Source organism: Rhinoraja longicauda, chromosome 18, assembly GCF_053455715.1.
Source record: "Rhinoraja longicauda isolate Sanriku21f chromosome 18, sRhiLon1.1, whole genome shotgun sequence".
NCBI lineage: Eukaryota > Metazoa > Chordata > Chondrichthyes > Rajiformes > Arhynchobatidae > Rhinoraja > Rhinoraja longicauda.
This window is the reverse complement of record NC_135970.1, coordinates 18,758,058-18,770,326: the sequence shown is the minus strand read 5'-3', so window position 1 is coordinate 18,770,326 and position 12,269 is coordinate 18,758,058. Positions and strand designations below refer to the sequence as shown.

The window sequence follows — 12,269 nt, the reverse complement described above, 5'->3', positions numbered from 1 at the left end:
CAGAGAGTCATGCACAACCAAACAGGCCCTTCAGCCCAACTTGCCCATACCGACCAAGATGCCCCCTCTACGCTAGTCCCACCTGCCTGCATATCCCTCTAAACCTTTCCAATCCCTGTACCCGTCCAAATGAACTGTACTATTTAACAAAACAAATTACATGACAATATAGTTAAAACAATTCACAATCAAAACTGCAAACTGTACCAAGTAATCAATTTTGCACTTCAAATTTCTAACCACTCCAGACTTGCCAAAGGTGCACGCATAGAACATAGAACAGTATTGAACAGGAACAGGCCCCTCGCCCCATAATGTCTGTGCCAAACATGATGCCAAGACCAACTCTTAACTGCCTGCACATAATCCATATCCCCCCCCATTCCCAGCATATCCAAGTGCCTATCCAAAAGCCTCTTATATTCCTTCAGATGTATCATATTCAGAATGAATAGCTCTTCCCAAACATTCCCAGTGCAGTATACTATATCTACTCAGCCTCCATGAACAGGTACACTTTGTATGATTGGAAGTGATTCTTTTTCATCAAAATTAACTTTCATTGCTGTACAATGTGAAATGGGCAAACTCAAGAAAAATAAACACTGAAAAGTATGCTTATGTTTCATTCAGATCCAAGGATATGGTGAGAGCAGATTAAACTTGAGAAAAGAAAACAAGATCAGATTCTATAAGGTCAATTTGAAATAATATTTTGTTCTGTGACCAGAAAAGGAGAGATTTCTCCCTAGTACACAGAGATGATCCCATCAAAACTATTAATTTAGCTGCACTACAAAGTGAGGCCAGCAAATTACATGTGGAAAATAACTGTGGACATTAACCCAATTTGGTGTCTACAACACTTTTCTACTAATCAGTTCTTCCAGACACATGCTCTATTCTGCAAAGCTTCTTCTATCTTGTCATACATGTTAACGATGTAGGAACGGCACAGTGTCTCAGCAGTAGAGTTGCTGCCTTACAGCGCCAGAGATCTGGGTTCAATCCTGACCACAGGTGCTATCTATATGGTGTTTGAACCTTCTCCCTGTGACCATATGGGTTTCTCCAGATGCTCCAGTTTCCTCCCACATTCCAAAGACGTACAGATTTGTAGGTTAATTGGCCTTGGTAAAAATATTGTAAATTGTCCCTAGTGTGTAGGACGTTGCTAGTGTATAGGTTGATTGCTGGACTTGGTGGGCCGAAAGGTCTGTTTCCACGCTGTATCTCTAAAGTCTAAACTGATAAATAATTGTTCTCATTTGAACCACAGAGTTACAGACACAGTTGGTAATTCGTTTACAGCTACTATTTTACATATGGAAAGTAGAAAACCCTGTCGTGCTTTTAAGCTTTCCAGGTCTTCTGTTGTAACTAAATTGTTAAATGAATTAAATCCAGCCTTTCCCTCCTCTACATTCAATCTGTACAACAAGCCGATTTCCCAAGGTGATACTTATGCTGAGTCAGATAATTCAATGTTTTATTACAAAAGGATGTTTGTCTGAGGAACATTGAGAATTTTGCTGATACAGCAAATGGAGGTTTGAATTCCATGTCTGCCTATTATTCTGTGAAATTCATAAAATGTAATTTCTCTGATTCATTTATTTATATATTTCACTTTTAATTCTTACCAAACTTAAAGCAAAGAATACAACAAAATGCAAAATGTACCTGTTATTTAAACAAGAACAATCTGGAACCTTCATGGAGAATTTCAGGCAAGACATATTTGCCTTTTATAAACATCAACAAAACACATATTGAGCAGCAAAAAAACATTGACAAGTCCTTTGCATTACAAATCTTTTCTAAGGAGTTTCATTGCCAACAATTAATATAAAAAAGGCACCAAAGCACATGTTATAGGGCGGCACAGTGGAACAGCTGCTAGAGCTGCTGCCTCAGTGCCAGAAAACCAGGTTAGATCCTGACATCATGTGCTGTTGTATGGGGTTTGCACGTTCTCCCTATTACTGCATGGGTTTCCTTCGAGTGCTTCAGTTTCCTCCTGTATCCCCAAAACATACGTTTTTTAAAATTAATTGGCTTCTATAAATTGCCACTGGTGTGATAGGAACAGATGCGAAAGGGGGATAACAGAACTAGAACTAGTGTGAACGGATGATCGATGGTTGGCATTGACTCAGTGGGCCGAAGGGCCTGTTCCCATGCTGTAGCTTTCATCAATAGGGGTGCAGTTTGGATAAAGGAGACTAGATGATATATTAAAGATCAACAACCAGCTGATTAAAGTAGATTAGTAGGGTCCACAGTGGCATCTGTTTTTGTCTTCCTCATCCAGATGGTCTTTTCCATTACCATGTAATTCCAAAATCTTGTTCCCCTTTTTGGATTTCTGGCATTGTTAATCTTTTTTCTCATTTTGTGTCTTGTGTACGGGTTCTCCAATGTGAATATCAAATGAAAGGGCTTGACAGTAATTACTACATTTAGGGCGGTTAAGACATAAACTAAAAATGTTTGTTGATGCTAAAGAGGTTTCTATGGTTTAAATGGGAGGAACATTGAACAGTTCAGGGTAAGTCATTCAGTGTAAGAAGCTGCCTTGACGCATGTTGCTCAGTTACTGGCATGTCAAAATGGCCATTCCACGCTTCACTTCAGCACAAGTAGAGACTGTGAATGACAGCAGGCAAAATAATGCAAAAAACTAAACAAAACCTTCCCTTAAGTGAGACCCGAAGACCCAGTTTTTGAGTTAAGCATCACAGTCCCCTCTCTAGACTTTGTAATTCTCTTTTCAGAATCAGCAAACAGCCCAGACTGAGCTCAGGATTCCAAATTTTGGGCAATATAGTTTGGCACCACACTAGCCACAGCATTTACCAGCAATCATTAGCTCAGCAATGAAAGAACTGAATTTGCTGACAGGAGTACCAAGTCATGGGTGGTATGTAATTATTCCCAGTTGTGAAAACAGACCAAAAGTATTTTTTTAATTCTGCTGGAGTTTGGAAATCTAATCCATACAATACTCACTGACCTTTCATTTTTGTAGTGACAATGTCAACCTGCAGCACATCATCTCACCAGCTAACAGAGAAGTTATCAGTGCAGTTTACAGAGAGACATCTGATCCCCTGTAGTCGGTGGTATGACGTGTGTGTTGAACTTGGCTTGTGTTTAAAAAAAGTGAACCCAGGCAAAGCCTGCTCTTCATTTAAATATTTCCGGGGATCTGACATTGTAAACTCTGTGCAGATGAATGCAGTCAGTAGAACAGTCTGGAACTGCACTTCCTCTCCCAAATCCCTAACCACATTCAGAAATAACACTGGGCTCAGCAGGACACAATGTGGTTGCATTTGAAATCTCAACTCAAGTCCTTTTCTCAAAGAGCAAAGAAAAACAGAGAATTTGGATTTCTGTATCATATCATCGCTTTTACTGGAAAAAATTAAGTCTTTCACACATAATAAATTATCTTCAATTGCAGTGACTCTTGCAGCAGGCAAATATACTTCAAACTCACATCGACAAGATTTCAGCTCTTTGAATCTCAGTTTTATCTACATCTGAGAGAGTCACCTCTCGTAACATTTATTTTCTACTCTCAAGTACTTTGGTCTTTAGTCCTTTGCCATTTATCATGTGTATGAGATACCAAGGCTGTTGACAGCCATGGAGGCTATTTCTGCAGAATGTGATGTTTCATTGATTCTAGTGAGATGCAGTCAGAATAGAGGCAGGATAAGCACCTTCCATCTTATGAAAATAAGTCTACAAATCCCATGATTATTCGTGTAAGAAGGAACTGTAGGTGTTGGTTTAAACCGAAGATAAACACAAAAAGCTGGAGTAACTCAGCAGGAGAGGTAGCATCTCTGGAGAGAAGAAATGGGTGACGTTTCGGGAGGGTATCGACCCGAAACCTCGCCCATTCCTTCGGTTGGTTTAAACCGAGGATAGACACAAAAAACTGGAGTAACTCAGCAGGAGAGGTAGCATCTCTGGAGAGAAGAAATGGGTGATGTTTCGGGGAGGTCTCGACCCGAAACCTTGCCCATTCCTTCTCTCCAGAGATGCTGCCTGTCCCGCTGAGTTACTCCAGTTTTTTGTATCTATCTCCACTTGATTATTCATTCAATTATATTCTGATCATACACATTTCACATAATACAAGTCATTTTTGGAAGAAAGTACCAAAATTACTTAAATGCAACTTTATATTATAATAGCGAGAAAAGCAGCAACACACCAAGCTTTTCCCTACTCTCCGAGTTGAATTCAATTTCGATGCATATTTCACAATGCATCAGTGACGAGTGAAATGAGGACAAGCTGCCTCTGCATTTCCTTGTTCTTTCAATAACATCAAATCACATAGTAGACACTGAGGGTACAGAGGTGACATTTATGCATGCACATGCGTATGATCAGGAAAAGGCTCCCTGGAAAAGCACAATCTTTTGCTGCTTCTGAAAGTACAGTCACAAGCCACAAATGAACAGAATGAATGGATTGGTCTGTGAATATTGCGATCACAACAGGTGTTATACAACAGGGAATGTGTTATTCCCTCCTTCCACCCCACTTTAAACTAAATCTGACAAATTTCTTCCCATGCTTTCTTTGCCCCTATGAAAGACTTGTGTATCTGCCGAATGATGGAGATCTATCAGGTGCCTGTACAGTGTACATTGGATTCTGAACTTCTCCTGAATGAAAGGGGCTTTATGGGCCTGGAATCCCACTCGCCATATCCTCAGCTCCTCCTGAATGATGGAAGCATTTCAGAAATGCGTATTAGGCGCACTGGATCCTCAGCTTTTACACAGATCTTTGACCTCCAGGAGAAACTGAGGATCCGGCTGGCCCTGCACGTGTGCCTAAAAGGTCCGTGGTTGACAAGGACAAGTCTTCTCCTGGTTGAAAACCATCTTTCAGGCTCAGATATGGGCACAAACTCTCAGTCCAAGTCATCCAGCACACTGACCATCTAATCAAATGGTTGCCAGAGCAGAGGGGTCAGGGTGATATTAAAACTGCTGATGCCCAGTGTATAAGTGTTTGGAAGGATGATCAGTTGGTTGTTTGCAGTGGCAAACTGATCCATCACTGGCTGGCAGGTTCATCAAACAGGCTTCGGCGGTGTTAATAACTGTGGGAGGGGTTGTTGATGAGTGCACAGCAATTCTGTTAGCCCAAACTTTTTGTTTTTTCCTCGTATTACTTTTCATCTAATGCCATCCAATTCTCTTTAAAAAACGCTGACTAGTTTTTAGAGATACAGAATGGAATCAGGATCTTCAATCAATTGAGTCCACGCCGACCATCGATCACCCATTCACACTTGTTCTATGTTATCCCACTTTCTCATCCACTCCCTGCGCACAGGGGACAATTTTACAGAGGCCAATTAACCTGCAAACCGCACGTCTTTGAGATGTGGGGAGAAACTGGAGTACCCACAAGAAACCCACACGATCAAAGGGAGGGCATGCAAACTCCATACAGACAGCATCCAAAGTCAGGATTGAACCCGGGTCTCTGGTGCTGTGAGGCATCAGTTCTACCAGCTGCACCATTGTACCGCCCCTGACCACACTGTTTCGACAACTTTTGCAGGCAGCAAGTTGCAGATTGTAACCATTCATTGGAAAGTGATATAAAAATGACTGGTCCACAATAAAAAAACTGATTTGTAATCTTTTGCTGAAAGGGTAACCATGACCTGGTTTGACCCACAACAGTTTCTGACAGTGGTCTAGCAAACCACATGTGAAAAAGAAAACAGTCAAGCAATCAATCACTAATTCCTATATCAACTAGGAATGGGCAATTAACATTACTTGCCAAAGTTGTTCATGTCAAGAATAAAAATCAGAAGAAAACCTTCTTGATTTTATCCACTTCCTAAAATTGTTTAAGCCATTTATTGCTATTGCTGTATTAAAAATAACAATTATTTCTCAAATAAGGATATCACTGATGTTTTAATTGAATCAAACAAATCTCTAAATCTAGCACTCGCTAAAACAGCAGACATTGAGATATCTGAAATACAACACATTGAATGTGTTGGAAGAATTGAAAATGTATGATGAATCCTTGGCCTTCTTGATAGTGCATATGCTAAATTAAGTCACTATGTTACTTGGTTCATTACAGAGTCAATACATAGCTGCAGTTAGTACATCTCTATTACATCCCACATCAAAAATGTATTTTGCTTTTTCTGGATCATGTTGAATCTTTGCTGTGTGTTTCAGCTGTACTACAATCGGAATATGAGCTGGAAGAAATGTGCATTCAATGTCATTTCAGTTGGACTTTCGTCCTTGTGACTTGAGTCACAGGAGAGTTGAATGAATGACCTTCATTTCCCATAGTAAACTGCATCGTGGAAGTATGGTCAGTATTGCAAGGTCAAGAGTAGTATTATTACACCAATATAATTACAATCTGGAATATTCAAAAATTTGTGATTTAAGGGAGCAGATGGCTGCAAGAAAAGGCTTCTGTGCTTTATGGGATCATAGTTACAGCATAGGTGGCCATTCAGACCATCATGTCTATGTCAGCTCTACAAGAATAATTCATTAGTTTCACTCCATATATTCAAACAATTCTTTCTTGAAGGCATTGAGATCTACTTCAACATCTGCAGGCAGTGCATTGCAGATTTCAACCCCATGCCGTGTATAGAAGATTTTCCTTATGTCAGTCTTGATTCTTTTCCCTTTTTATTTTATTCCCATAATATCTCCAATTTTTCTCCCTTCGCTTTCCCTTTCTAAAAAATATTGATGTTCTGTGGTACAGATCCAGGGGCCATTCTTTGTATTTGAGCCTGCAGAGACAGCACAACTCCGAAAGTTATTAATTCCTGAATGAACCAAACTCAAACTCTAGCCTGTATTCACCAAGCTTCTACCTACTACATTTTACGCACAGCAAATGAAAAGGAATAAAAGCTAAAGTTAATATTTTTCCTTCCAGCTTTTCGTTGCTGACCATGGACTTTATTATGTATAAATTAACTGTAGTGTTTCCCGAAATACAATCACCATTATGCAAAAATAATTCAGTAGTTGAAAAGCTGGTGAGATGGCCTGTCGAATGGAAAGGTGCTATATTGATGTACGAGTTGGCAGCAGAGTAAACATAGAAAATAGGTGCAGGAGTAGGCCATTCGGCCCTTCGAGCCTGCACCGCCATTCAATATGATCATGGCTGATCATCCAACTCAGTATCCCGTACCTGCCTTCTCTCCATACCCCCTGATCCCTTTAGCCACAAGGGCCACATCTAACTCCCTCTTAAATATAGCCAATGATCTGGCCTCAACTACCTTCTGTGGCAGAGAATTCCACAGATTCACCACTCTCTGTGTGAAAAAGAACTTTCTCATCTCGATCCTAAAAGACTTCCCCCTTATCCTTAAACTGTGACCCCTTGTTCTGGACTTCCCCAACATCGGGAACAATCTTCCTGCATCTAGCCTGTCCAACCCCTTAAGAATTTTGTAAGTTTCTGTAAGATCCCCCCTCAATCTTCTAAATTCCAGCGAGTAAAGCTCCCATCTATTTTACCACATAAAGCACTCCCATATCAAGTAGAGTTTTGATCAGTTGCCGTATAACCTTCTCTTTACCTCCAACCCAACCAAAGACGTCAACTGACTCTTGGAAATACATTTCCTCTATTGGTCACACCTATCATGATGTGGTCTCAGATACAGATTCCCAAGTGAGAACCTGTTTATGAAGAAGGATCGCTGGTAACTGTGTTGTGAAAGTTCAGGCACTGAACTTTCAACGTGGTCAAAGATGTTTAAATATCTGGATCACAGATGTGAAAGATCCAAACCTTCTGTGATCCAGATTCTGTTACACATTTTACACCCACACTAATTTTCTCTCTTTTCCTCCTCCACTGAATATACAGATTATTTGTGGAAATGGATTTCTACGGCTATTGGTCTCAAGTAGCTGTCATTAATGTGAAGTTTTGCAGAGACGCCACTGCTCAAACTATTCCCATTCCTGAAGATCTTCTCTTGCTGGGTTAACTGGATAATGACCAATCCTAGAATTCAGACTTGGGTAAGGGATGAGTCAAACTTTAAAAATTCCTTGAGACACAAGAGATCGGGGCAGCACAATGGCACAGCAGTAGAGTTGCTGTCTTACAGCACCAAAGACCCAGATTCGATCCTGACTACAGGTGCTGCCTGTACGGAGTTTGTACGTTCTCCCTGTGACAAACTGAGTTTTCGCCGAGTGCTCTGGTTTCCTCCCACACGCCCAAGAAGTGACGGTTTGGAGGTTCATTGGCTTCTGTAAATTGTCCCTTGTGTGTAAGATAAAACTAGTGTACAGGTGATCATTGGTCAGCGTAGGCTCAGTTGGCCAAAAGGCCGTTTCCACGCTGTATCTCTAAACTAGACTAAACTACAGATTGCAAATGCTGAAATCTTGTGTAGAACACAAAGTGTTGTAGTAACTCAGCAGGTCAGGCAGCATCTCTGGAAAACATGGATAGGTGACGTTTCGGGTCAGAACTCTTCAGTCTAAAGTCAGTTCCAGAACTGTTGAAAGAGATACGTGACCCTAAAGACACATTTCAAAATAGTAAAAATATACACAAAGTGCTGGAGTAACTCAGTGGGTTAGACTGCATTGCTGGAGAAAAAGGGTGGGTCTTCTGAAGAAGAGTTCCAACCCGAAATGTCACCCATCCTTTTTCTCCAGAAATCCTGCCTGACCCGCTGAGTTACTCCTACACTTTGTGTCAATCTTTGGTATAAACCAGCATCTACAGTTCCTTTCTATACATTTCCATATAGTGACTGCTTAAAGTACTTGGAAATAAAATTTAAGGTTTGCTACCTTTTCAAGGAGCGCACCCCTTCAAAAAAGGATTTTTCATGAAGTTAAAAAAGTATTTGTGGATCTTCATAGCATTATAACAAACCATAGGATGAAAAACAATCTTAATAATGACACATGCACAAGCGTAACTGAGTTAGGAGGTGTGTCCTATCCTTTGGTCAGGGAATGCTTTACAAGATGCAGTGCAGGGCCGAGAAGGTTTTAGGTTTGGTCCTTAGGCAATGGTGAACTAGCTGATCTCAGTCAGGGTAGCATCAGTAATTTTAAATCGGTATCTGGCTGGTTTAGAAAGGAGAAAAATAATTTTGTCTTTCTGCCCCTGATCACTTTCTACTCTGGAAGATGAAAACAAGTGAACAAATGAAGGCAGGAAGGGGCTCGGCGACAATGCTTTTAGTTGGATAGTCTGCAAAACCTCATTGTTTGGACTCACACATGAAGGATGACCCTTTGCCCAAGATACAGGATGGTATTTGTTGGTCCGGAATCTGCATCCTTGCAGTAAGCAATGACGTCAAGGAGGAAGAGGAGACAATGGAGAAAAGAAAGTATACCCCAACATAACTATAAGCATGCTAAGTGCAGAGACTGATGAAGAGTGCACTGTTCATTGTCTGAGAGCAACAATTTCTCCTTCTCATTTAAACAAGAAACAGTCAAATCAACATTATCTGGCATTAGACAATATCAGTGATCCTCTGTTGAGAGGGAATGCATTCAACGTCTGAATGTCCTTTTCTCCCTTGAGTTTTTTAATGTTCAAATCTTTTCTTTGTATCTCTGTGTGAGGTAATGCCATCACCAGGCACGAGAAGAACAACTTTTCATTAGAAGTCACAAATCAGCATCTAATTTATACTTTCACTCTGCAGTGAATCACTAAACAGTAGTTTACAATCACTACTAACATTAACAACAGGGTACAGCATAAGGATTTTGAGTATTTAATAAAACATAAACGCTGGCACAGCACAGCAGGCTAGTTTCTCATCCTACTTGTTTTAAGCTCTCTGAAAGCCTGAGCCCTCTCGATGAATGATCTCTCCTCCCCAATAGATTTCCTGTCAGACACCGTGCTGGTCTGCATTAGAACTGGTGACGACAGAAGCTTCCCTGCTGCCAGCACAGTAAGAAGCTGTAAGTTGAAAAGGCTCAGACTTACCGTTTCCACATGCCAGCAGGGATCCCCTCGCTCCTGCATACCTAACTATCCACTGCTCTGGGTTGCAGCTGTGATTCCATTACCCAAAAAGGGCCGAGATGCCAACTGCTGGCATTGAAATACTGGGGAACCTTACCCAGCTGTGCTATTCGGGCTCGCTCGCACTCTCCACTTCACTGCATTATACAGCACAAGGCACGAACAGGAACAGCTCAGCAACCGAGACTCAGCATCACGTGACCATATGCAGCTAATTCACTCGCTCTCTCTTGAATAAGTACAGCATGTGACCCTCCCTCTGGCATCATATGACAAACAGGCAGACAAGCAACTCCAGCTGACTGAGAGCAATGAAAGAAAACATCTGATTGAAAACTGCTTACTTTCAGTCAGGATGCTCAAGAGAGGAGGCTTTCCTTTCCAAATAAAACTGACTTCATCTGATTGAAAACTGCTTATTTTCAGTCAGGATGCTCAAGAGAGAAGGCTTTCCTTTCCAAATAAAACTGACTTCATCTGATTGAAAACTGCTTACTTTCAGTCAGGATGCCCGAGAGAAGAGACTCCTTTCCAAATAAAACTGACACCATCTTCCGGCTGTCTGAAAAATACTGGGAGGTGCCCAGCTAGTGTCTCTAGAGCTTCAAACTTTATTAAACTTTTAGCCTGTCAACATTTTCTGACTCATGAAATAGTTTGCCTCAGACATTCGGCACCAGATCAATTCAGCAGGATAGAAAAAAACAGAAATGGAACCCCTTTTATTTCACTTTAGAGACCAGATGTAATTAATTCCAAGATTCACCCATTTTTACTATCTCTCTTGAAGGAACTATCGCTCGCGGCTGCATGCAATGGCACAAGCACTCCGAGGGCAAGTACTCAAACCTCGGTGATTGAGCTGCAGAGTGCTTGCGTTTGCATGTGCTCGGACACTGCTCTAAGACATCATCACCTCTTTTGCTGAAAGACACAATGGGTGGAACACTTCCCTCTCAATGAAAGCGGACATTCATGATTAAAGTCACCGTCACCTTCAACACACCAGCATAATCCATGGTTAGATAAAGAAAACAGTATTTAAACACCAAGACCCCTTGTCCGAGACTGCAAGAAATTGCAGTTGTGTATGTACCCCAGTCCATCACACAGATCAGACTCCCCACAATTGACTTTATCTACACATGCTACCTTGGGAAAGCAGCTAACATAATCAAAGACCTTTCCCACCCTCCTCATTCATTTTTCCCACTCCTATCGTACAGGAGATACAGAAGCTTGAATATGCGCAGCACCAGACTCAGAAACAACTTCTCTTCTCCGTTATCAGACTTTTGAATGATCCTTTCATAAGCTAGGGTACTGCCCAATTTATCTTTACCCAGAGACATTGGACTTTGTCTCTGGAATTGTTGCACGATAATACTGAGAACTATATTATACACTGTATCTTTCCCTTTGCTCTACCTATTGTACTTAAGTTTGGCTTGACTGTATTTAAGTACAGTATAATTTGATTGGATAGTATGCAAAACAAATATTTTCATTATATTTCGATATATGTTACAATAATAAATCTAAACTGGGCACAAAATTCATCATCTGGCAGGCAACAATGATTGCTTCTGAGACCTAAACTGCTTGTGTCAAACAATTCAAGACACTGGAACGATACCAACAACATTGGCTTCACAAATTCCTCCAAATTTATTTAAACCAACATTAATATCCTCTCCAAGCCAACATATCCAGCATTGAGGTCCAAGTTACACTTGATTGGCTTCATTGGGCAGGTCATATTATTTGCACCCGACACCAGATTCCCCAACACACTCGTCTCCGAGTTCTAATGTTGGAACAGATTATTGGATGGATGAGGAAGAAAAGAATCCAAAGATGTACCCATGCCTGGAATCAGAAGCACACAGAGAACGTGCATCAGCAAAAGAAGCAGCGTACCTCCTCATAACTTTTCTATCCACTCCCTCCATCAGGCATCTCCTGCCCCATCCGTGAAGGAGTCTGTGGCTTCTACATTCACCTCATCAGTTACCTCAGAAATGGATGGAAACAAGGCACCCTCGATCTCAAGGATATCTCCCCAGACTGCCCATTCAACCTGCGGCCAGACTTAACGGAATGTTTTAGCACATTATTTAATTGAGGCTGAATCTTATTTCCTCCCAACATCCACATACTTCCAGCATGAATGACAATAAGGAATGGAATGCCTTGCC

General features: G+C 41.0%; 1 protein-coding gene across 7 annotated transcripts in view; it reads right to left on the bottom strand.

Annotated features, from left to right (window-relative positions):
• Positions 1-12,269, bottom strand: part of rab3il1 (RAB3A interacting protein (rabin3)-like 1) — a 111,983-nt gene that overhangs the window by 40,409 nt on the left and 59,305 nt on the right. For 4 of the 7 annotated variants that reach the window (XM_078415223.1, XM_078415226.1, XM_078415229.1 and 1 more), the window contains exon 1: positions 10,033-10,208. The exons of the other annotated variants lie outside the window; for them this stretch is intronic. In XM_078415223.1, coding sequence (XP_078271349.1) covers positions 10,033-10,043 — 11 coding nt within the window. In that variant the 5' untranslated portion in view covers positions 10,044-10,208. Of the gene's footprint in view, positions 1-10,032; positions 10,209-12,269 lie in introns of those variants that run through there. 7 annotated transcript variants of the gene reach the window in all.